This window comes from Salvelinus namaycush, chromosome 26 (assembly GCF_016432855.1).
Source record: "Salvelinus namaycush isolate Seneca chromosome 26, SaNama_1.0, whole genome shotgun sequence".
Classification (NCBI taxonomy): domain Eukaryota; kingdom Metazoa; phylum Chordata; class Actinopteri; order Salmoniformes; family Salmonidae; genus Salvelinus; species Salvelinus namaycush.
The window spans coordinates 5,410,527-5,437,410 of record NC_052332.1 but is presented as its reverse complement, the minus strand read 5'-3'; the positions used below and the strand labels follow the sequence as shown (position 1 = coordinate 5,437,410).

Genomic DNA, 26,884 nt, shown 5'->3' with positions numbered 1-26,884 from the left:
TTTTTTCTCTCTCTGCACGCATTTGGAAACGCAATAGACGGTAGGTGGTGTGATCATACTATACATTTCACAACGGAGCTCATAACAGTCTCGATGTAAATAAACACTGAGCCTTTGATCTAGTAACTTGTCTCTTAGTGCAGGTAGCTGCAGTAAAGAAGCTTTGTGTGTGTGTGTGTGTGTGTGTGTGTGTGTATTTGTGTAACACATGTTGTAGGTCTATTCCCCTGTTCAACTAGTGTTCTAAGTAAAGCTAGGCTAATCCCGACAGCCAGGGCAGATCACTGTAAGAAGCCAGCTGGAGGGGTAAGGCATGTGTGTCTGTGTCACCCTCATAACCACAGGAGTCTCTGCTCAGAGGAGCCTCTGATGTTAGGTTCATGACACACATCCTGCTCTCACTGCTACAGACTCTCTCTATTGATCTAATAATATAATAATAAATAATCATAATGATAATAATGTATATGCTATTTAGCGGATGCTTTCATCCAAAGCGACTTAGTCATGCGTGCATATATACGCATGGGTGGTGTTTCCCAACCCTGTCCTCAAGACACTCTGACCCAGCCTTTTCACATATCTTACCTATTCCAGTACTAGCCCAACTGATTCAGGTCAACTAGTCAACTTATCAGCAAGCCCTTGATAAGTTGAATCAGGCGGACTCGTGTTGGAAATTAACAAATGTGGAGTGGCTGCTGGTGGTCATGAGGATGGGTTCGGGAAACACTGATGTTGCTAGCGGTCTTTTCCCCTGTTCTACAAGTGTTCTAGTTATATTCCCCTGTTCTACAAGTGTTCTAGTTATATTCCCCTGTTCTACAAGTGTTCTAGTTATATTCCCCTGTTCTACAAGTGTTCTAGTTATATTCCCCTGTTTTACAAGTGTTCTAGTTATATTCCCCTGTTTTACAAGTGTTCTAGTTATATTCTCCTGTTCTACAAGTGTTCTAGTTATATTCCCCTGTTCTACAAGTGTTCTAGTTATATTCCCCTGTTCTACAAGTGTTCTAGTTATATTCCCCTGTTCTACAAGTGTTCTAGTTATATTCCCCTGTTCTACAAGTGTTCTAGTTATATTCCCCTGTTCTACAAGTGTTCTAGTTATATTCCCCTGTTCTACAAGTGTTCTAGTTATATTCCCCTGTTCTACAAGTGTTCTAGTTATATTCCCCTGTTCTACAAGTGTTCTAGTTATATTCCCCTGTTCTACAAGTGTTCTAGTTATATTCTCCTGTTCTACAAGTGTTCTAGTTATATTCCCCTGTTATACTAGTGTTCTAGTTATATTCCCCTGTTATACTAGTGTTCTAGTTATATTCCCCTGTTATACTAGTGTTCTAGTTATATTCCCCTGTTCTACAAGTGTTCTAGTTATATTCCCCTGTTCTACAAGTGTTCTAGTTATATTCCCCTGTTCTACAAGTGTTCTAGTTATATTCCCCTGTTCTTCAAGTGTTCTAGTTATATTCTCCTGTTCTACAAGTGTTCTAGTTATATTCCCCTGTTATACTAGTGTTCTAGTTATATTCCCCTGTTCTTCAAGTGTTCTAGTTATATTCCCCTGTTCTACTAGTGTTCTAGTTATATTCCCCTGTTCTTCAAGTGTTCTAGTTATATTCCCCTGTTCTTCAAGTGTTTTAGTTATATTCCCCTGTTCTACAAGTGTTCTAGTTATATTCCCCTGTTCTACAAGTGTTCTAGTTATATTCCCCTGTTCTACAAGTGTTCTAGTTATATTCCCCTGTTCTACAAGTGTTCTAGTTATATTCCCCTGTTCTACAAGTGTTCTAGTTATATTCCCCTGTTCTACAAGTGTTCTAGTTATATTCTCCTGTTCTTCAAGTGTTCTAGTTATATTCCCCTGTTATACTAGTGTTCTAGTTATATTCCCCTGTTATACTAGTGTTCTAGTTATATTCCCCTGTTCTACAAGTGTTCTAGTTATATTCCCCTGTTCTACTAGTGTTCTAGTTATATTCCCCTGTTCTACAAGTGTTCTAGTTATATTCCCCTGTTCTACAAGTGTTCTAGTTATATTCCCCTGTTCTACAAGTGTTCTAGTTATATTCCCCTGTTCTACAAGTGTTCTAGTTATATTCCCCTGTTATACTAGTGTTCTAGTTATATTCCCCTGGTCTTCAAGTGTTCTAGTTATATTCCCCTGTTCTACAAGTGTTCTAGTTATATTCCCCTGTTCTTCAAGTGTTCTAGTTATATTCCCCTGTTCTACAAGTGTTCTAGTTATATTCCCCTGTTCTTCAAGTGTTCTAGTTATATTCCCCTGTTCTTCAAGTGTTTTAGTTATATTCCCCTGTTCTTCAAGTGTTCTAGTTATATTCCCCTGTTCTTCAAGTGTTCTAGTTATATTCCCCTGTTCTACAAGTGTTCTAGTTATATTCCCCTCTTCTACAAGTGTTCTAGTTATATTCTCCTGTTCTACAAGTGTTCTAGTTATATTCTCCTGTTCTACAAGTGTTCTAGTTATATTCTCCTGTTCTACAAGTGTTCTGGTTATATTCCCCTGTTCTACAAGTGTTCTAGTTATATTCCCCTGTTCTACAAGTGTTCTAGTTATATTCCCCTGTTTTTCAAGTGTTCTAGTTATATTCCCCTGCTCTACAAGCGTTCTAGTTATATTCCCCTGTTCTACAAGCGTTCTAGTTATATTCCCCTGTTCTACATGGGTTCTAGGTCGATTCCCCTGTTCAACTAGTGTTCTAGTTATATTCCCCTGTTATACAAGTGTTCAAGGTCTACTCCCCTGTTATACTAGTGTTCTAGGTCTACTCCCCTGTTATACTAGTGTTCTAGGTCTACTCCCCTGTTATACTAGTGTTCTAGGTCTACTCCCCTGTTATACTAGTGTTCTAGGTCTACTCCCCTGTTATACTAGTGTTCTAGGTCTACTCCCCTGTTATACTAGTGTTCTAGGTCTACTCCCCTGTTATACTAGTGTTCTAGGTCTACTCCCCTGTTATACTAGTGTTCTAGGTCTACTCCCCTGTTATACTAGTGTTCTAGGTCTACTCCCCTGCTCTACTAGTGTTCTAGGTCTTTTCCCCTTTTCTACAAGTATTCTAGGGTTATTCCCCTGTTCTACAAGTGTTCTAGATCTATTCCCCTGTTCTCACAGTGTTCCTGTTGTTGTTCTTGCAGGGTGGAGGATGAGGCGGTGTTGGACAGAGGTGCGTCCTTCGTCAAGCATGTCTGTGACGAGGAGGAAGTGGAAGGTAAGAGCACAGAGCCTCTGTGACGTCTATGATGCCTTACAATGTTATTATATAATGTCTCCTTCTCTCATGCCTCTCAACCACCAACTCTACGAGTCTACCTCTCTTATTTCTCCCTTCTCTCCCTTCCTCGCTCTTCCTCTCTCCATCACTTCTCCCACCCCTTTCTCTCCTGCGTCATCCTTTTTTGCCAGCTGTCACTCTCCACTACCCTATTTCGTAGTACTCTCTCTCCAGGTCTGTGTTTTCTATTGGTTCTCTATTGTTGTGGTTTTCCCACTAATATCGGGATGAAGTATAGGAGGGATTAATATTGAAGATAAAGATGTGGAGCGCATAACACAGGTTTATCAAGCGATGTAATGCCTGCCCTACTCCCCCCATGAAGATGTTTACTCCTTTAATCTCCCCAATGGCCAACACACACACACACACACACACACACACACACACACACACACACACACACACACACACACACACACACACACACACACACACACACACACACACACACACACACACACACACACACACACACACACACACACACACACACACACACACACAAAGAGAGACAATCATGCCACAGTTTAAGTTATGATAGGCAGTGTGTACACAGCCATATCTGCCAGCTATCTCACCTTTCTGCGAGATTGTGTCTTAGAACTTCCCCCAGTTCAAAGAAACTCCAAAACCAGAGTTCACCTCACATGGAGCCACACAGTGAAAATAATCAACAGCCAGAAAGCCACAGTCAAACTGAATGTGAAATCCCTCAAAGCCACATTACTCAGTCACGACCAACCTTATGTTTGAATGGATTTCGCCTTTTGGTGGATGACCCCTGGTTGAACTCAACTTCGCTCGTTTTTTAATACATCCCAAGACAGCCTGTCCTGCCATGTAGTCAGTGCTCTGATTTTAAGTGACCTTCGTAAAGCCTAGTTTATAATATAATATTCATAATACTACTTTCAGATAAGATGAAAATATATAAGCAACATTTAAAAAGCAGCCTGTAAAATGTCTTCACTTGACTCCCTAAATCCACTGTGAATGCTACATATAGGCATGTAGCATGTTAGAATGTAGCATGTTAGCATGTGTGTGTGAGATCACACTAGGGCAGTTCTTTCCAACCCTGTTCTTGGAGAGCTACCATTCAGTAGGTTTTCACTCCAAACCTAATCAACCCTAATCTGATTCGAATAATTAGCTGGTTGATAAGACGAGGGTAGCTCTCCAGGAACAGGGTTGGAGACCCCTGCACTAGGGAGTGAGGTGTGAGTTCTGTTTTCTATAGATTACCCATGCCAACCAAATCAAATCAAATGTTATTTGTCACATGCGCCTAATACATAATCTTACAGTGAAATGCTTACTTACAAGCCCTAACCTAACCAACAAACCTAACAACCCAAAAAATAATTCAGTCAATGTGAGTCAATGTGCTGGGGCACTGGTTAGTCGAGGTAATTGAGGCAATATGTACATGTAGGTAGAGTTATTAAACTGACTATGCATAGATAATAACAGAGAGTAACCAATACCTACACTAGTGTACATTAGGATCGTGTATACAATCCTAAAGAACTTTGACCAGGCTGGGATACAAAAATCTGTGAGCTGGAGCATCTGGCTCTGTGGGACTGTTTCTTTCTCTCTCTAAAATGACTTCCTGGAGATGTTTAGCAGTTTCCTGTCAGAGCTGCTGCACGGGAAGTGGTTGAAATTTATTTACATCCCCAGCATGTGTCAGGATGAGGACAGATCCCAGTCGGACTGGCCCAAGGGGAAACAGCTTGACAAACAAAGGTTGTTTTGTCAGATAACTTTTGTTTGGTAACAGCCTAATTCATACCTAAAGGCAGGTAGCCATATCGATCAGTAGGCATACATCTACATGTATTCTTTGACATCCAACCCTCCCCCTGTCAAATCTAACCCATCCCTGTCTATCCCACAGTTTTACTTACCCAACTGATCCTCATTGATTTTGTGCATTTCTTCCGTTTGACGCGGATTATCAGCATGGCAGGATTACTGTTATTTCCTTGGCATAGTAATCGTAGTCGTCCTAATCTGACCTGCGTCCTTTGCATTGTGTCCCCTCTCCCTCTCCCTCAGGTCACCACACTGTGTACATCGGCGTACACGTGCCCAAGAGCTACCAGCGGAGGCGGCGCCACCGACGCAAGTCCAGCCACAAGGAGAGGAAAGAGAGGCCGGCGGAGAACGTAGAGGGGGACAAAACGGACGGAGAGAATGCTGATGAGGCAGCACCCAACATCCTCAAACCTCTCAGTGAGTAATGACAACAGAGACTACACTACCCAGCATGCATCTCCACTAGTAAAAACAAGGGGTGAATAGATCTATGGATCTTTCAACTGTTAGGTTCTAAATAAACAGAGTTAAAAAAACTCAGAGACGCTTAATCGAGCTCAAACCAAGTTTATTCACCCACTGGGTCGTACAGCTGCATAAGACAAAGAACATATTCACATAAGCACTGATATTTAACCCTTTCTCATATGCTGAGCCTCCTCCTTACAGATCTGAACAGCCAATACACCTCTGTTGCTATCCAGAAGATTAGTGATCTATATTCTTCCCCACTTCATCTGACCTGACCTCTGTCCAAATTCCTCACTCCTCTCCAACTCAAGGCTGTCATGGTGACTTGTACCAGACTGTTTCTCTTCTCCTCCCATAGGATCCCTGATGGCTAACAATAACATATGTTATCCATTACCGTCTCTCCCTCAGTGAAATTAATAAGTAGGGCGGAAGGTAGCCTAGTGGTTAGAGCGTTGGACTAGTAACCGAAGGTTGCAAGATCAAATCCCAGAGCTGACAAGGTAAAAATCTGTCGTTCTTCCCCTGAACAAGGCAGTTAACCCACTGGGCCGTCAATTGAAAATAAGAATTTGTAATTAACTGACTTGCCGAGTTAAATAAAGGTAAAAAAAAGAAGAAGGATTTCCCATTATTTCAAAGGTTAAGAAATCAGAACCCATCACAACCAATAAAATGAGTGTAAACAAGTCAAGCCAATATACTGTAATTAAGCAGTGAATACAACTATAGGGAATAAGCAACCAACCAGTTCATGTTTCACTCATGAATATCCTGATAACCATTTAATTCGATAGATTTGGTAGATCTTGGGATACTGTACAGTATGTTGACTTTAGAAAACTGTTCATCGACAGCATCACTGACTGAGAAACTATTACCTAATTCCCCTGGCCTAGTATTGCCTAGTAACACATCGTTGTTAACCAAACCTCACTACATCAGTATTCACGGATATGTTACTTTTAGCTGTTGGTTCACACTAGACCACTCAACAAAATAAATCCAAGTGGAGTTGTTTTTATGCTAAGAATGCTATTTCTATACTGCAGGCTTAAACCAGAGAATAAATGGGCAGAGATGCTTGTCCTAAATCTAACTAACACAGAAGCTCATGATAGACTCGTGCCATACCTTCTGTCTGTGATAACTCATTTGGTGTCCCGTCAAATAGAGACGTGTCAAAACCATAATAATCCAAACCACCACAAGCAACTTTCACACATTCTGGGTTTCTCTTGACTGTGCAGTTAACCTTTGAAATAATGAGTAATACTTCTTTTTTTTACCTTTATTTAACTCGGCAAGTCAGTTAATTACAAATTCTTATTTTCAATTGATGGCCCAGTGGGTTAACCGCTTTAATCCGGCGTGTTGATAGCCCTTAATGTTGGTTTTATTACTTCGGGGCTCAAAGTGTATGGCCTAACAGCAGTAAAGAGAATATCACGCTGCAGAAACACAGCGGCAAGCGGCAGTAGCAGTATGTCTAGTTGGTGGTTGAAAAGAGGAAGAGAGGGGACAGAAGGAGATGAATTCTCCTCTGTTCGGGTCACTGATGGAGTTGAGATCCGGTTGAAAGATCCTGCTGACCCCACGGACGTGACCGTCAGTACACACACTTGAAAGGGAAGCCAAGCGGAGGTAGACGGAGATCACGGAGTTATGGTCTTGTATAACTTTGACGGACAGAATGCACGGTCACACTTAATGTGGATAGTTCGGATTTTCCGTCTGTAGATGCTCCACAGATGGTCATAACGTCAACAAACTGTCTGCTGAAAAGCAACTGCTTGCTAAGGTTAGGGTTAGGTTAGGGTTCCTCCCGCCAGCCGCCACTGATCCATAGAGATACTCTTGATTGAAATGTGTGGTCCATGGTATCTTATATCTCAGCCGGTGTCTGTCCTTAATTTGCCCTGTAACATTTCTATGTGTATGATCCACACAGAGCCATGCACACAAATAAAAACAAAGCATTAGCGGCTGTTTATGGAGTTCTTATCTCTGCTTGGGATGCATTGGAACAGAACCAGACGGACTCAGGGATGGGGGACTCTTTTAGCTGTGACAAGGCACCCAGCCAGCCAGACAGCCAGTACCTGTAGTGTGTACTTTACCATAATCCCCTCTCTGTCTGCCTGTCTGTCTGACACTACCTGTAGTATACACTTTTCCATAAACCACCCTCTCTGTCTGTCTGCGAAATGTTGCTGTAAACAGCTCTTTGTGGTTGACTGAGAGGGTAACTAGAGGGAATACCATCACACGGTCTTGAACCGTGGGGTCCTCCCCCCCCGAACCATAAATACTCTGACACACTGTATTGACGATGAACTTAGCTATTGCCACTTACGCCAAGTGTCAGTACACTGAAGAGGATTATATCATTGACACATGTCCTTCACCTGGTCCTGTTGTTGGTCTATAGCAGGATCTCGAGAAGGGTGTGGTCATGTCACCAACCCTGGTTAGCCACTAGGGATGTGCATCTTTCCCTTTCGAGACGATTCGATACGTACCTTGATACATGGGCTCCGATACGATACAGGAACGATACGGTTTAAAAAACAAGGTGACCTCCGAAAGCCAGATGGAGATGGGTAAATTAGACGTGCATTCGGTCTTTATATTACTGTAGCATAGACTACGCCACAGCAAATGTAAGCCTACCCGTCACAAGAAATAAAGTTACCACGATGAGATGATCGGTCTACATGCATAGTGAACTGCGCTCCGTACTGAGATGGGTCTGTCCCCACCCTGAGCGTTGATTCATCATGCAGAGGACGTAGAGAAGCCAGATTTTAGACATCACATATACTTGAACAGTTCCATTTCACGCCATCCTGTTCATCTAAATCATTTATTATATTTGACCGGTTTCACACATGTATTTATCCCGGGAAAAGGGAGAGGTTTTGAGCGATAAATCCCAGTAACCAGGTTCCCGCCACACAAACTTAGTATGGGTAACGTGCCACCACAACACACGCAGACACCTACCCTACAAGTCTACAGCACAAACATTTTAACTTCGAGGATTTTCCAAACTCTGTTTTGCCCTCTGGCTAATTCCCCTTAATCCTGTTGATTTTGGCAAACAGTGTGAAGCCGTCCACCTGAGAGTTGTGTGCAACAGCAACAAAGGCCCGTTTTTTATTGATAACACCAGTTGGTAGATTGAGGAGGTGAATGGCATGGTGTTCTGTACGGCGTTAACAAACACTCCGTTGTAAAAGTCAGGCCCTAAAAGTCAGACAGACTGGAGTAAGACCGAAGGACACACACGCGTATGCGCACTAGCATGCCTGTACCCACACACACACACACACACACACACACACACACACACACACACACACACACACACACACACACACACACACACACACACACACACACACGTATGCGCACTAGCATGCCTGTACCTACACACACACACACACACACACACACACACACACACACACACACACACACACACACACACACACACACACACACACACACACACACACACACACACACACACACACACGTATGCGCACTAGCATGCCTGTACCCACACACACACACACACACACACACACACACACACACACACACACACACACACACACACACACAGACACGCTGCAGGGACAAAATGTTGCCTTAAGGCCCTGTGTGTGTGTGTGTGTGTGTGTGTGTGTGTGTGTGTGTGTGTGTGTGTGTGTGTGTGTGTGTGTGTGTGTGTGTGTGTGTGTGTGTGTGTGTGTGTGTGTGTGTGTGTGTGTGTGTGTGTGTGTGTGTGTGTGTGTGTGTGTGTTTAGGGTAGCTGATATGCTCGAGTCTAGTGAAAATATCCCTTATGTCTGTATTTTCTATGTCAGGGAGTCCTAACAGTCTGGTGTACCATATACAAGACTGAAAATATAACTCTGGATGCCCCTTGTCTTGTCTGGATCATGTGATATTTATTTACACTGTGTGATGTATTCCCTCTTTGTTTATTTTGAGCAGTTATGCAGTATGACTTTGTATATGGGCATCTCGGAATGGAACAGGACAAAGTTGTCCTCGAAATGAAATCAATATAATGAACTACAACAACGGAAAACTGTATTTATAGAGCACAAAGTGATTAGCCATGGATTAAAAGCTTACTTTAAAAAAAAAACTTTTCCACAGCTAATTATTTCCCAATTATTTTGTGAACTATGTAAAGCAACTCTTAAAGGGGCAATCCGAAGTTGAAACAATAACACCGGGGCATCCCCACCCCTGTTTCGGTAAAAAGCTGAGGGATGTGATTGGAGAAATGTAAGCACTCTCAAATTCATGAACAGAGCTAGGGATGCAAGGACTGAGCATCTATGATATCAAAATGATAGTTTTAACTGTGTTTTGAGGCTATACAGTGTCTGGTGACATTCACTTTATTTCTAAACATTGGCGTGAACAAGCTTCTATTTTGGGTTCGAATGGTGTGCGGCAGTTGAACTAAGCTCATGGGGCATTTATCAATGGGAACATATCATTCATTAATCAGTCCCAAAAAAATGGATGTTGCAACTGCAGATTAACCCTTTAAGCCCTCTCTGGCGTGTGAGAGTGTTCCTCAGGTGTCAGTAAGTCAGTTAGTCTTTGGAGCTTATTAATGGCTTCCGTAGGGAACTCTGTTCCTTCAGAAATAGCCTGGTGATTGACATCTTCCACATCCTCTTTGCGAACATCGACTCTACACGAGTGGCGCAACCTTTCCCTCTCCTACCCATAGACGTGATAGCAGGTGTCAATACAACTCTATCTATTCTCGCAAATCTACTTGTGACGAACTGACTCTCCGGGTGTCAGCTTATCGACTTCTCTAACTTAAAAAACAAACAAAAAAAACGTTCTCTGAAGCTACGCCTCTCTGTGTATACACCGAGTTATCTGTGTTGCATTTTTACGGTCTTTCTTAAGAAACGTAATCCCCAGTTAACCCAGAACTATGCGTAAACAGATAGTCTTGTCCATGAGAGATTAGAAGTGATATGACTCATTAGTCACACACACGCACACACACCTGGTGTCAAGTAGACGTAACCCCTTTTCTGAGAAGGAAGTCATTTCCTGAAACGCACATGCAAACAGGTGTGTGATTGTCTTCCCTTACGCTACGCATTCCATCAGCTCTGGCTTAGTGAGTATGTCTCATTCTGGAAGCACTGCTCCTAGGAAGTAGGGAGATCAGAGTAGAGTGAGATAAGCATACACATGTATTTACCGTCACATTTATTTACTGGCCATGCACATGTTGTTACTGGTATTTTATTTCTGGCTGAATTCCTGTCTTTATATAATGAGTTATGATGTGATGACGTACAGATGGGAGCTGCCAGTGAGCACACGACAACATGCCCGCCAATAGTAGTGATCAGTAATATTACTGGCACAGGCCTACCTCAGACCAGGGGTTAAAGTTATCCGTCACGGCGACAGGTTTCCGTCATATGGATGACATGAGAGGTTTGAGTAAGAATGATTGATTATTTTGGGTGAAAGAAAACACTCCAGGACACACTTGAACGTCTAAAACTACTGTAGATAAAGTATGTAGAAATGAAAATGGACCTTTGTACAGTATTATCGAATAACTGCCCTTTTTCTTGCCCGCGAATTGATTGTGACAAATGAATCGGTCATAAAACAATCTGTGCGGCCCTCGATTTCAAAATCTCAATATGGCCCTCGAGCTAAGATTGGCTTAAATTTCAGTCATGAGATTTTTTTGTTGTTGCTTTAACCACTGAGCCTCAGACCCTCATGTGATCTTTCTCTTCTCTTTGCTCCCTCTCTTTCTCTCTCCACCTGCCCTCTCTCTCTCTCCCTCGCTCTCTCTCTCTCCGCTCCCTCTCTCTCTCCGCTCCCTCTCTCTCTCCGCTCCCTCTCTCTCTCCGCTCCCTCTCTCTCTCCGCTCTCTCTCTCTCCGCTCTCTCTCTCTCTTCACTCTCTCTCTCTCCGCTCCCTCTCTCTCCGCTCTCTCTCTCTCCGCTCTCTCTCTCCGCTCCCTCTCTCTCTCTCTCCGCTCCCTCTCTCTCTCCGCATCCTCTCTCTCTCTCTCTCTTTTCCTCCCCATCCCCTTCCAGTCTCCGCAGCAGCAGAGAGGATCAGGTTCATCCTGGGTGAGGAGGATGACGGCCCCCCGCCCCCTCAGCTCTTCACTGAGTTGGACGAACTGCTGGCCGTCGACGGACAGGAGATGGAGTGGAAGGAGACAGCCAGGTGAGCGGTCATCTATACACATGCATATATAGTGTACCGTACCCACACACACACACACACACACTGGCTCTTTCCTTTAGTTGGAGACTTGGTCAGTTGGTCAGTAAATCACTCAAGTCACTCATGTGCGTCAGTTCAAATGTCATGGCTTTACACGTTTAACTCCCTTAGGCCATCAAGGCTTAGTAACGTTACCCCCTTGTCACCAACACACACCCAGTTGTGGTATATTGCAGTAGCAGGTGTGTGTATAGATGTAGGGGAGTGTTCGTGTGTGTACATTAATTAGGGCTGGGAATTGCCAGGGACCTCACAATACGATATTATCATGATATTTAGGTGCAATTCGATACTGTGCTTGTGTTGCAATTTGACGTGCCCAACTCAATGTTAGGAAGGTGTTCTTAATGTTTTGTACACTCAGTGTATGTCTGCTGCAGAGAGAGCACGAGAATTAGTTTTCATCAGTCATGAAAATAAAAGTGCTGAAAACATGTTGGCTCACTATTGAAGATGGAGAACAAGCTATAGGAAGAACAATTGTTTTAGTGCAGGTACAGCCGACTAGCGCTAATGCTATCCAACAAATTATTATATATTTTTGTATTATATAATTTTTTTTATTGATACTTGGAGTCAAAGTAACAATATATTATCGTCCAAAATAATATTGCGATATGTAACGGTATAGATTTCCCCCCCCCCCATCACTAACATGAATTCCTGCATAGGAGAATAGTGTGTCCTTCAGTGAACTCCTTGCCCACTCTTATCTGGATGAACAACACTGCACTGTCCCCTCAGTGAACCCAGAACACAACCTCAGTTACCTACCATGTGATTTTCTTTCTGGACAGGTGGCTTTCTGACAGCGCCTCAGAGTGTTGATTTAGGATACATTATGCCTTTTACAGATGTAGGATTTCAATTTGATCACTCTTTTGTTGCTGTAAATTTCCCTGCAAAGCAGGAAATGCAAACTTGTAGTGTATTTGAGTTTTAAAAAGGCTTCTAAAGTTGGTCATTTCCACTTTGACATTTCAGACTTGATTTGCCCTAATCGAAAATGTCAACCCTTACAAAAATGCCAATTAATTCACATCTTTTCCTGCTGTAGCAAACTGACTTTTTTTTATTTTACCAGGTAAGTTGACTGAGAACACATTCTCATTTACAGCAACAACCTGGGGAATAGTTACAGGGAATGAATGAGCCAATTGTGAACTGGGGATTATTAATTAGGTGACCATGATGGTTTGAGGGCCAGACTGGGAATTTAGCCAGGACACCTGGGTTAACACCCCTACTCTTACAATAAGTGCCATGGGATCTTTAATGACCTCAGAGAGTCAGGACACCCATTTAACATCCCATCTGAAAGACAGCACCCTACACAGGGCAGTGTCCCCAATCCCTGCCCTGGGGAATTGGGATATTTTTTAGACCAGAGGAAAGAGTGCCTCCTACTGGCCCTCCAACACCACTTCCAGCAGCATCTGGTCTCCCATCCAGGAACTGACCAGGACCAACCCTACTTAGCTTCAGAAGCAAGCCAGCAGTGGTATGCTGGGTGGTATGCTGCTGGCTAGTTCCTACATATGTAGATGATTTAAGATTAAACAGATCTGATCCAACATCAGTATCAGTACTCTGATACGCTTAATACATATAAAGTTTTGACCCTAAGGGCCCTGGTCAAAAGTAGTGCACTAAATAGGGAATAGAGTGCCATTTAGGACACAGGAACAGTAATGAAATAGCCAAATACGTCAGTTGTTTTTATAGCAGCAGTGAGTTCCTGGTTGACTCAAAGTGACAGACGGACGGACGGAGACAGTAACAGCATTGCAGGTGGAAGACAATGGACATTCTCTTTAGGGAAACAAATATCTGCTTCATACATATCAATACACCTCTGAGTTTCAGTAGCAGGCCTATCTATTATCATACACCCACACACTGATACTCACACCCTATCATTCTCTCGCTTCCCCCTCTCTCTCTCTCGCCCCCACCCTCTCTCTCTCTCTCTCTCTCCCCCCCTCTCTCTCTCGCCCCCACCCTCTCTCTCTCTCTCGCTCCCCCCTCTCTCCCCATCTCTCTCTCTCTCACCCCCACCCTCTCTCTCTCGCCCCCACCCTCTCTCGCTCTCTCTCGCCCCCACCCTTTCTCTCTCTGTTTCCTCCCTTTCTTTCTCACCTTACCACTCACTGACAGAGACATGTACACACATACTGAAAGATACGTGCTCCTTCACCCATTCACTTAAAACCTCCAATAAGCCCCTGCTGTAATACTTGAATTGAGAGTGCCTTGTGTGTCTTAGCCCTAGTTCAAACACTGCTCTATCACCACTCCGAACAGAAACGAAAAATGCCACTCTTTGGAAGAGCGGGGGTAGAGTGCCGTCTGAAAAAGTGCGCCTCGTCGGACCTTTGACGATAGTTCGGCAGCCTCTGCCGCTCTTTTGGTGCGGTGCAGGTGAAGCCCGCCTCTGTTTCATGCAGCGAGCCAGAGCCGTTCTTCCACTGTCGGGAGAAATGGTCATGCATATTAATATATGATAATTGCATGCAAATAAAGGTTGCTTTCTACCACACCCACAACGGAAGCACAGTCATGGTCTCAGATTTTCAGGTGAGGCTAAGGCTCATGGTTAGCATAGTTTTTGGTGTTCTTTGAAGCCAGGAAAGACGGTAAAAACATGACTTCTCAACACAGCGGTTGAAACATTCATAACCGATGGGCAATACATCAGCTTACAAATTGAATGTCTACGTTGCACAGTAGGCCTAATATCGCTATCTCTAACAGATCTCATGGTTTATTTTAGGGATGAGGAGACTCTTCCTGATTCCCTAGTAAAAGGGAGTTATGAAATCTGAAGACACGTTACATTAACTGGGACACATTAAACCAATCATATTCACAGTTTCAAACATCAACTTCAGCACTGCACAGGTGTGTGAATCTTTATTTGTATTTTTAGTGCAATAAACTTTATGGTTTCTTTTAAAACAAGAAGTCGGTGTTATGCCTGAATTTGACACAAATCCAAAGAGGAAGTCTGCAACGGTTGTATGAAACCAATCAGTATGTCAAGCAAAGCTCTCAACCATGCCAGCCCACTCTTAATTTCTATTCCGTTCGCCTCGCCATATGTTCGGTGTCTGAACTGTGCGTTAGAAGATTTCAGTCCACCCTCAAACTCCCTGTGGGTTCCAGCTCCCTGTCCCTCTCTCTCCCTCCCCTTCCCTCATCCCTGTCTCCCCATTAGAGGGAAAGTAAATCCCTAGGATGTGAGTGTCCCCTCCCTCCCTCCCTCCCTCCCTCCCCTGAGGAGGCCCGTCTCCTCTCCCCTCCAGGGGCCTGAATGGAGGTGAGGCAGGGGGACTGAGGTTAGATGAGGCTCGGTGGAGCATGAGTTATGACCATAGGGACACTCTATCCCCCTAGGAAACCCCATGCCCTCACCCTCTCCTGGACCAGGTGAATAGCTCTTTGTTATGGAGAAATGAGAAGAATTCTAAAGGGATAAACCTTTCCCTCTCAAGGATCTGACTGCCAGAGAGGGTGTGTGTGGTCCTTGTCTTAGTTTAGAGACGGTTATTTTAAGATGCTTTGATGTGTACGGTTAAAGAGGTTTTCTTCCTTTAAATGTTTTGGAGCTTACGCCGCGACCGTTTGTGGTAGATGGCGACAGATTGTGGTAAATTGCATAATTCTGGCAACAATGAATGCCACTTAAATGACGTGCCATAGGATTCTGCGGCACCCCGCAAACTGTGCTGCGGTACGCCGCAACTTTTAAAGGAAGAACCACTGTACTTGGCAATGGACAGAACCACGTTCGGTATGGAAATGTACAGTTTTTGTATTGCGTCGTCCCGCATCCCCTGCTATTTTCCGTGAACAGTGAGGAATGCATGACATAGAGGGGTTGTTTTGTAACTAAAAAAAAGAACTGTCCTTGTCTCCTTTTGTCTTCGACCTGTTTTTGGCTGTGAAATGATATGAAACGCTTTGTTGGGATGTTTTTATTGTCCTCCTCTTCTGACCTTTATTGTGAGATAACTTACCTTGCAGAACCTGCGTCTCCGTAATGATGATTTAAGGATTTTTAAAATCAAACTTAACCAAGGTTATTCCCTTTCCTTCTGTTTGTCTCTGTATCTATTTCTTTCTGGGTCTGTCTCTCTCTAACCCCCCCACCCCATACCCTCTCACCCTCTCTTTCTCTCTGTCTTAATCCATTTCTCTCTAGGTGGATAAAGTTTGAGGAGAAGGTGGAAAAGGGAGGAGAGCGTTGGAGTAAGCCCCACGTGGCCACCCTGTCCCTTCACAGTCTGTTTGAGCTGAAGAACTGTATCGAGAAAGGCACCATCCTGCTGGACCTGGAGGCCTCCACTCTACCACAGGTGGTCGGTAAGACAACTACACTTCCCATAAGCCCCGGCATCTCACTGCACCAGACACACAAAATCATCAGTCAGTGTGTCTGACTGTACAGTGCTTTTACAATTGGGACATTGCAAAACAGTGCTCTTTGAAACCAAGTGTCCTCAATATTGACATGCTCTTCATTCCCTTTTGCCTCTCCCTGCCCCCCCTCTCCCTCTCTCAGAGTTGATCACTGACAACCAGATCGAGATTGGTCAGCTGAAGGCCGAGCTGAAGGATCAAGTCATGTACACGTTGCTACGGAAACATCGTCACCAGACCAAGAAGTCCAACCTGCGCTCTCTTGCCGACATCGGCAAGACGGTGTCCAGTGCAAGCAGGCTGTTTTCCAACCAAGACCAGAACGGTAATGCAGATGCCAGTTTGTTGCAGTCTTTATTTGTTTTGTCCTTACCTCCTACTTCCTACCTTATCCCAATAAGTTCTACCAATCACATCTACAATGATAGATTTTTCCCTCTGGTGGACTTTGTCATCAATTCTATAGGATATGGTGTAGTGTATGATCAACATTATGGGCCATCATTTGATTGCATTAAAGATGTTATAGGTACATACAGTTGAAGTCAGAAGTTTACATACACCTTAGCCAAATACATTTAAACTCAGCTTTTCACAATTCCTGACATTAAATCCTAGTAAAAAATCCCTGCCTTAGGTCAGTTAGGATCACCACTTTATTTGAAGAATGTGAAATGTCAGAATTATAGTAGAGAGAATGATTAATTTCAGCTTTTATTTCTTTCATCACATTCCCAGTGGGTCAGAAGTTTACATACACTCAATTAGTATTTGGTAGCATTGCCTTTAAATTGTTTAACTTGGGTCAAACGTTTCGGGTAGCCTTCCACAAGCTTCCCACAATAAGTTGGGTGAATTTTGGCCCTCCTGACAGAGCTGGTGTAACTGAGTCAGGTTTGTAGGCCTCCTTGCTCGCAAACACTTTTTCTGTTCTGCCCACAGAATTTCTATAGGATTGAGGTCAGGGCTTTGTGATGGCCACTCCAATACCTTGACTTTGTTGTCCTTAAGCCATTTTGCCACAACTTTGGAAGTATGCTTGGGGTCATTGTCCATTTGGAAGACCCATTTACGACCAAGCTTTAACTTCCTGACTGATGTCTTGAGATGTTGCTTCAATATATCCACATAATTTTCGTTCCTCATGATAGCATCTATTTTGTGAAGTGCATCAGTCCCTCCTGCAGCAAAGCACCCCCACAACATGATGCTGCCACCCCAGTGCTACACGGTTGGGTTGGTGTTCTTCGGCTTGCAAGCCTCCCCCTTTGTCTTCCAAACATAATGATGGTCATTATGGCCAAACAGTTCTATTTTTGTTTCATCAGACCAGAGTACATTTCTCCAAATAGTACGATCCTTGTCCCCCATGTTCAGTTGAAAACCGTAGTTTGGCTTTTTATGGCGGTTTTGGAGCAGTTGCTTCTTCCTTGCTGAGCGGCCTTTCAGGTTATGTCGATAAAGGACTTGTTTTACTGTGGATATAGATACTTTTGTACCTGTTTCCTCCAGCATCTTCACAAGGTCCTTTGCTGTTGTTCTGGGATTGGTTTGCACTTTTCGCACCAAAGTACGTTCATCTCTAGGAGACAGAACGCGTCTCCTTCCTGAGCAGTATGACAGCTGTGGTCCCATGGTGTTTATACTTGCGTACTATTGTTTGTACAGATGAACGTGGTACCTTCAGGCATTTGGAAATTGCTCCCAAGGATGAACCAGGCTTGCGGAGGTCTACAACTTTTTTTCTGAGGTCTTGGCTGATTTCTTTTGATTTTCCCATGATGTCAAGCAAAGAGGCACTGAGTTTGAAGGTAGGCCTTGAAATACATCCACAGGTACACCTCCAATTGACTCAGGCTAATTGACATCATTTATCAGGAGCTTCTAAAGCCATGACATCATTTTCTGGAATTTTCCAAGCTGTTTAAAGGCACAGTCAACTTAGCGTATGTAAACTTCTAACCCACTGGAATTGTGATACAGTGAATTATAAGGGAAATAATCTGTCTGTAAACAATTGTTGGAAAAATGACTTGTGTCATGCACAAAGTAGATGTCCTATCCGACTTGCCGAATCTATAGTTTGTTCACAAGAAATATGTGGAGTGGTTGAAAAACGAGTTTTAATGACTCCAACCTAAGTGTATGTTAACGTCCGACTTCAGCTGTATATCTAGGTGGCAATAGACTGGACTATTAACCATGTGAATGTGCCTGGCAAGATTCTTGTAACCCTGAGTGTTGATGCTTGTGTTTTTTTTCTTCTAAAAACTACTATCTCCGAAATGGATTCAGACTTTACAGCATCTGATTGAATTATTTATCAAAACCTTAACTGCTTGGATAGCCGCTCACAGTAATACGGTACTGCACTTTGAAGTGTGTGAGATCGTTCTTGTTCTCTCTAACCTCTAACTGCACTCTTTATTCTCCTGAGCAGACTAATATTCTCTACACTGGCTTTGTAGGAAAAGTCTAATAAGTTCTTGTCTTTTCTCTTCTTTTCACTTCTTTCCTTTCCCTGTCTCCCTTTCCTTCCTTCACTCATTTACGCTCTCTCTCTCTCTCTGGATGCTCTGTCTGCACTAAAGCACGCAGTCCCCATGAACACCCCCAGCCCTTCCCCCACTCCCACCCCCAGTCCCAGTCCCAATTTGTGCCTTATGCAACCCCGCTTGGCTCTGAGGAACCGATAGAGGAGGTCCAAAGGAGCTCCAGCATGCAATACCTCAGTAAGTCAGGTTATAATGCATTTATTACACATGGGATACCTTATTAAGTCAGGTTATAACACATATGGCACAAGGCTTGCCTGTGTAAGTCAGGCTATAATGCATTATAACCAGGGGTTGGAACCAAAGTTATTTTCCTATTGTTTCGTTCTAAACAGAACCACTATTTAAAAAAAATTTGTTCCACTGTTCCGACTAGCAAAATAAAGTTCTGAACTTCAGGAGACTTGAAGCGCTGGGCAGCTTGTTAGGTAGATAACAAGCTTGTGTGTGCAGAGCCGTACCAGAGTTAAAAACACGTCTTACTTTTTTGTAGTTATTAAATCCAATGTGAAATGTAATAACTATGCCTATAGTATCCTTTAAAAAAGTGAATTAATAAAAAATCTCTATCTTCTAAATCAAGTTTGTAATGTCAGTACAGTAGCTATTCTTCGGAGGTGGGGATGGGCAGGTAGCTTAAACACACACAGGCAACGATTATCAGCTTGCTGGCAGCCACTGGAATAAGTTTCGAAGAGTGAGGGCTTTGCATTGGCGCTTTTGTTGCGTTTTGTTGTGGGACTAGAAAAAAATGTCTGTAATGTAAAATAATATTATTAACTGGTTCCCAGCTTTTAAAATAACGGTTCTGTTCCGGAACAGTATGGATAACTTTCGTTCCAGGTTCCGTTTCTGTTCCTTACAAAATGTCATTATTTTCCGGTTTTCGGTTCTGTTCCCTGAACCGGTTTCAACCCCTGATTATAATATTATAATGCATTATAACATACCCTTGTGTGGGATACTTTTGTAAGTCAGGTTATAAAACAATACAACACTCTAACATGGATTTTTTTTTGGAATGCCTGTGTAAGTCATACGCAAATAATGCAATACAACACTCTAAAACAAGGACATTTTTCAATAAGTCAGGTTATAATGCATTACAACACCCTAGTGTGGGATACCTGTGTAAGTCAGGTTATAATAGTCATATAACATAGTCTATAACAGGTCATAACACATACCTTGACAATAGTCTATGTGCTAATTTGCGATCCAAACTTGTATTGCTGATATTAGCATAGATGACTGAAAATAATACTCTCATGGGAAATCACGATCAGTCCACCATTTTTGGAGGATTCTTTTATACGACTGCATCAAACAGCATCCAAGTCACAGTCTATCATGCCCAGAGAAATAGTAAACAACCAACTAGCTAATGTAGACCCTACTTGACTATTGACCAACTTTGTCAGGTTAACAGAACTGCAATGCCAAGCCAGCCTTCTCACGGAGTCTGGCTATCTCTCCCACTCTCCCACTCGCCCACCAACCCCACCATAGACTACAAACACGACTGAGTGTCCGTGCCCTCTCTCTGCTTTGCCGTGTCAGTGAGGGACCAGTTGGCATCAGATCAGAGACGAACAGGGCACGGCAGTGGGAGATTTCAGTCAGAAGATCTGATCCACTGCAGCTGGCATCGGCCCTAAAGCTTAACTAAGCCCTGGCAGCCTTCCAGATTTATATTAGTTCCTTCTGAAGTTTCTGTTCCTATTTTCTTCTGTTTTTCTTCATCTCCTTCTCTGAGATCAGTCTAATCTCACTGGGCCTTTGTCTTTTCTGTGACTTGTGCTTTACCTTTCATCTCAGTGACTTTGTTGGACCCCAGGGTTGTGTTCATTAGGTACCAAACGGAACAAAACTGCCTGAAACAGGGAGGGACTACCTGGTCCAATAAGAAACCCTCACCTCCATTTCAGAACGCTATAAAACCATTTGACTGTTTTGTGCACTAATGGACACGTTGACCCCTCTCAGTCCTGGTCTTTGAACTCTGACCTCTGACCCCACAGGTAGCCCAGCCACGACCCATCGGAACCTGACCTCTAACAGCCTCAACGACTTCTCTGACCAACCAGATAGAGACCAGGTGAGGATATTATTGTGTGTGTGTGCGTCTGTGTTTGGGCACTCTACATTTCAACTCCTGCACTAACACTATGCAGCGTCAAAGATTGGGCACAGCGTGTGTGTTTGTGTGTGATGGAGTGTGTTCCTAGGGTTGTGTGGCCTTGTTCGACTGATAAAGCCTACGAGCCTAACACACAAAGAGACCTGACACTCTCTCTTAAGTGTTTAGTGCCAATGTTGCTACTCCTCCTGAAGCCTGCTGAAACCAGTACACAGACACAGTAACTAACTCCGGGAATTACACTGACAACAGTAGCTCATTTGTCAAATTGCTCTGGCCTTTGATAAAACACCAAGGCCTTGCTTAGTTGATCATCTCCTCGCCCGAGGTCTCTGGATGTTTAGTGTTTTTTTTTACATTTCACTGGGACTAAGTAGTACGTCAGTGTCCCACTTAGGCCTTAATTTGAATTTACCGGCACATTGACCTAACGGAAGGGCTGGTATGCATTCACCTGGCCTGTTATTCTGTATACAGTTGCACAGAGGTGAATCTTTTCTGTTGCTACTGTGTTACATTCTCATTACATGTCATTCTAGAGACTTGTTCAAGTGTATAACCAATGAACAGAAAGGACTTCATTATGTGTCCTTTCTCAGTGAGTTTGTGAGTCACAGAGTGATTAAAAACTGCTTTAATCTGTTTCTACAGACGCTACGAGCTGCAATGTTGCCACATAATACAGCATGCAATGCCAATGTGCCGGGGACGGGTTGTACTGTGCGGCCCCATTTCATTCATGGAACTGTGTACAACTTTGGAGCATGTGAAATGTCCATTGTTACAATACCTTTGCTGCTTTTCTCATTCTACTCTGATAAGGACAGTCGTGTCAAGCACCGTGTCTTTTGAATAGATGTGGGTCAAGGCTAGGATTTCATTGCTTTATTTCTCTTTTTCTGTCTCTATCTTTAAGTTTCTCATGCTCTCTCTCTCGCTCTCTCTCTCTCTCTCTCTCCTCTTACTCTTTGTTCAACTCTGTCTCTCTCTCCCCTTTCTCTTTATCTCTTGTCCCCCCCTCTCTCTCTTAATCTATCTTTCTCCCCCCCCCCCCTCACCATCTGTAGCTGAAGAATAAGTTTATGAAGAAGCTTCCTCGTGATGCCGAGGCATCTAACGTCCTGGTCGGAGAGGTGGACTTCCTGGATTCGCCCTTCGTGGCGTTCGTCCGTCTGCAGCAGGCTGTCATGTTGGGAGCTCTGACAGAGGTCCCCGTCCCTACCAGGTACCCTAATGACTGCTGACACCAACTACAACCACAATCACCACCACTATATCTCATAGCCTGTAGAGCAGGCCTGGGCAATTCCAGTCCTCGGGGGCCTGATTGGTGTCATACTTTTGCCCCAGCTAACACACCTGACTCCAATCATCAAATAATCATGATCTTCAGTTAAAAATGTAATTAGTTTAAATCAGGTGTGTTTGCTAGGGATGGAGAAAAAGTGTGACACCAATCAGGCCCCCCGAAGACTGGAATTGCCCAGGCCTGCTGTAGAGGCTGATTGGTACTGTATTTATAGAGTTCAACCACTAGTGACCACTGTTTTACCCAATTTGGGCTTTTTGTTAACTGTCTATTTCTGAATATCCTTCTATTTTTTTCTCCATTTCCTTTCAGGTTTTTATTCGTGCTGCTGGGGCCCAAAGGAAAAGCCAATTCTTACCATGAGATCGGACGCGCTATCGCCACCCTCATGTCTGATGAGGTACGTGACTTACTGTGTCCAGCCTGCTTATATTGTATATTTACCAAGGAGTTGATACTGTCCAGTCTTCCTGGAGTTCAAGGGACTTGGTCCGTGTGAATGTATATTTTGTTTGTTAATCTGAGTGTGAGTCTATTGCTGGTCTGCAGTGTTTGCCCTATGTTTAGTAAATGTCTGGCCAGCTGTAGTATTAAGAGATTAACATAGGCAGAAAGACGACTCCAGGCCACATATAGCACCCAGGTGGCATATGGCTCAACACGGTGTAGACTAGGAAACTAAGATGTCATGTCTTACACAAGGCTCTCTGGATCCTACAGTTGCAATTATGAAATTGGCAAGGCTTACAAGGTTGATCTGGGATTGAAGTCATGGTACGGTTAGAGTTGATTTTAGCCTTAACCAGGTAGGCCAGATGAGAACAAGTTCTCATTTACAACTGCAACCTGGCCAAGATAAAGCTAAGCAGTGCGACAAAAACAACTACACAGAGTTACACATGGGATAAACAAATGTACAGTCAATAACACAATAGAAAAATCTACACTGCTCAAAAAAATAAAGGGAACACTAAAATAACACATCCTAGATCTGAATTAATGAAATATTCTTATTAAATACTTTTTTCTTTACATAGTTGAATGTGCTGACAACAAAATCACACAAAAATTATCAATGGAAATCAAATTTATCAACCCATGGAGGTCTGGATTTGGAGTCACGCTCAAAATTAAAGTGGAAAACCACACTACAGGCTGATCCAACTTTGATGTAATGTCCTTAAAACAAGTCAAAATGAGGCTCAGTAGTGTGTGTGGCCTCCACGTGCCTGTATGACCTCCCTACAACGCCTGCGCATGCTCCTGATGAGGTGGCGGATGGTCTCCTGAGGGATCTCCTCCCAGACCTGGACTAAAGCATCCGCCAACTCCTGGACAGTCTGTGGTGCAACGTGGCGTTGGTGGATGGAGCGAGACATGATGTCCCAGGTGTGCTCAATTGGATTCAGGTCTGGGGAACGGGTGGGCCAGTCCATAGCATCAATGCCTTCCTCTTGCAGGAACTGCTGACACACTCCAGCCACATGAGGACTAGCATTGTCGTGCATTAGGAGGAACCCAGGGCCAACCGCACCAGCATATGGTCTCACAAGGGGTCTGAGGATCTCATCTCGGTACCTAATGGCAGTCAGGCTACCTCTGGCGAGCACATGGAGGGCTGTGCGGCCCCCCAAAGAAATGCCACCCCACACCATGACTGACCCACCGCCAAACCGGTCATGCTGGAGGATGTTGCAGGCAGCAGAACGTTCTCCACGGCGTCTCCAGACTCTGTCACATGTGCTCAGTGTGAACCTGCTTTCATCTGTGAAGAGCACAGGGCGCCAGTGGCGAATTTGCCAATCTTGGTGTTCTCTGGCAAATGCCAAACGTCCTGCACGGTGTTGGGCTGTAAGCACAACCCCCACCTGTGCAAACCTTCTTGCCACAGCTCACATTGATGTGCCATCCTGGATGAGCTGCACTACCTGAGCCACTTGTGTGGGTTGTAGACTCCGTCTCATGCTACCACTAGTGTGAAAGCACCGCCAGCATTCAAAAGTGACCAAAACATCAGTCAGGAAGCATAGGAACTGAGAAGTGGTCTGTGGTCACCACCTGCAGAACCACTCCTTTATTGGGGGTGTCTTGCTAATTGCCTATAATTTCCACCTTTTGTCTATTCCATTTGCACAACAGCATGTGAAATTTATTGTCAATCAGTGTTGCTTCCTAAGTGGACAGTTTGATTTCACAGAAGTGTGATTGACTTGGAGTTACATTGTGTTGTTTAAGTGTTCCCTTTATTTTTTTGAGCAGTGTATATACAGTGTGTGCAAATGGAGTACGGAGGTAAGGCAATAAATAGGCCATAGTAGCGAAGTAATTACAATTTAGCAAATTAACACTGGAGTGATAGATGTGCAGATGATGATGTGCAAGAAGAAATAGTAGTGTGCAAAAGAGCAAAAAAAGTAAATAAAAACAATATGGGGATGAGGTAGGTAGTTGGATGGGCTATTTACAGATGGTCTGTGTACAGCTGCAGAGATCTGTGAGCTGCTCAGATAGCTGATGCTTAAAGTTAGTGAGGGAGATATAAGTCTCCAACTTTTTTGCAATCATTGGCAGAAGAGAACTGGAAGGAAAGGAGGCCGAAGGGGGTGTTGGCTTTAGGGATGACCAGTGAGATATACCTGCTGGAGCGCGTGCTACGGGTGGGTGTTGTTATGGTGACCAGTGAGCTGAGATAAGGCGAAGCTTTACCTAGCAAAGACTTATAGATGACCTGGAGCCAGTGAGTCTTGGAACGAATATGTAGCGAGGGCCAGCCGACGAGAGCATACAGGTCACAGTGGTGGGTGGTGTATGGAATTGATCTTGCGAGATTACATACGGTCAGGTCCATAATTATTGGCACCCTTGATAAAGGTGAGCAAAAAAGACTGTATAAAATAAATAATACAATACTGTCCTGTATTGTATGATAATTTTTTTGCAAATGTTTTCCTCATCTTTATCAAGGATGCCAATAATTATGGACCTGACTGTTTATAGTTAAATAAAGGTTAAATAAATAAATAATGATTTAAAATTTGTGTAGCAAATCATATATGTAAGCTTGTGAGATCAGTGTGGTAGTACGAGGCCAAGTTCATTGACCCTCATGCCTGTTGACAAGACATTATGACAAGACAATCGTAAAAAGGAGCAGGTGCGTACTGTACGACAGCTGTATCGTTTAGTGTTATTGCAGGGCAATGCCATATTCTCGGACTATTGTCTCCCAGCCTCATAGTAGGATATAAGGTGTTATAAAGACCAGCACTGCTCCTGCTTTAGAGTTTCTGTGATTGTAATCTCTCGTGATTGTCACCATATTCTTTTCCTGAGTTGGTGGATATCAGAGTTCTTATTTTACACTCCTCCTAACCTCTCCTGCACTGCCCACACTGACCCACGAAACGTTTACAAAAACTCCTCTCCCTCCGATTACCCATATTGCACCTGACTCTCATATTCCCCCACACCCCCTTTTTTCCCAGGATTTCCTCATGTTACAGTTTAACTAAAACCTCAGCTTCCCTGTGAACGCTCAGTCCCATAGAGATCTTTATCTGACTGTGGGTCTGATGCTGCTTTTCGACTGTAACACCAGTGTTTCACTTAGTGTATACTGTACCAGGGAAGTTATACTAGGGAAGTTGTGTTTGCCTAGCTAGGGCTGACAGTGACGACTCGTGAAGAGCAGAATTGACAACCCCTGCATAATCAAAACAGTTGCTTTCTGAGAAGCTGTTAAAGCTGAAAGTACCAGTGGCCTGGCTTTGGCCCCAAGTGAGAGCTGGTCCGCCGGAGCCATGGCCCAGTGAGACACGGGTGCCGGCCCATGTAGATGGAAACAGAAAGGGCTGAGCCTTTTGGGTAAAATACCTGGGTAAATCCTGTATGGAGTGGTCACCCCTGGCCTGGCCTGATTGGCCCAATACTCTGTGCCTGAGATTTACAGAGATACTCTCAGTGCAATAAGAGCCCCTGGTGGTCCTCTGTAGCTCAGTTGGTAGAGCATGGTGCTTGCAATGCCACTATAGTAGGTTCAAAACCCTGTACCACCTGTACGTAAAATGTATGCATGCATGACTGTAAGTTGCTTTGGATAAAAGTGTCTGATAATTGGCATATATATATACTATTATTAAGAGGTTATGGCTTAAATAGATGGGATACTGTAAGTCTTTACATAGAAATAGATGATAATGATTAGGATCCAATTACTCAGGTCACAATATGAGGAAGAGACAAGTGTGAAACAAGAAATGTTTGGTTGTGTGCTGCTGTTGATGTTAATATGATTCCTCATCGGTTGTGTTGTGGTCAGGTGTTCCATGACATTGCCTACAAGGCCAAGGACAGACAGGACCTGCTTGCGGGCATCGAGGAGTTCCTGGATGAGGTCATTGTCCTACCCCCTGGGGAGTGGGACCCCGACATCAGGATAGAACCCCCCAAGTCCCTGCCCTCGTCTGACAAGAGGTACAGCCCTGTCACACACACCTCTGGTCCTAGAAGGGTTAAACAATTCTGTAAATGTACCTAGTTCCAGGAAATT

At 43.7% G+C, this 26,884-nt stretch overlaps 1 protein-coding gene across 1 annotated transcript in view; it reads left to right on the top strand.

Annotated features, from left to right (window-relative positions):
- LOC120021852 (electrogenic sodium bicarbonate cotransporter 1-like) overlaps nucleotides 1–26,884 on the top strand; it is a 62,858-nt gene that overhangs the window by 10,364 nt on the left and 25,610 nt on the right. Inside the window, exons 2-10 of the mRNA XM_038965697.1 lie at nucleotides 3,163–3,236; nucleotides 5,367–5,543; nucleotides 11,714–11,849; nucleotides 16,114–16,274; nucleotides 16,474–16,656; nucleotides 20,908–20,984; nucleotides 22,094–22,251; nucleotides 22,648–22,735; nucleotides 26,654–26,808. Coding sequence (XP_038821625.1) covers nucleotides 3,163–3,236; nucleotides 5,367–5,543; nucleotides 11,714–11,849; nucleotides 16,114–16,274; nucleotides 16,474–16,656; nucleotides 20,908–20,984; nucleotides 22,094–22,251; nucleotides 22,648–22,735; nucleotides 26,654–26,808 — 1,209 coding nt within the window. The remainder of the gene's footprint in view (nucleotides 1–3,162; nucleotides 3,237–5,366; nucleotides 5,544–11,713; nucleotides 11,850–16,113; nucleotides 16,275–16,473; nucleotides 16,657–20,907; nucleotides 20,985–22,093; nucleotides 22,252–22,647; nucleotides 22,736–26,653; nucleotides 26,809–26,884) is intronic.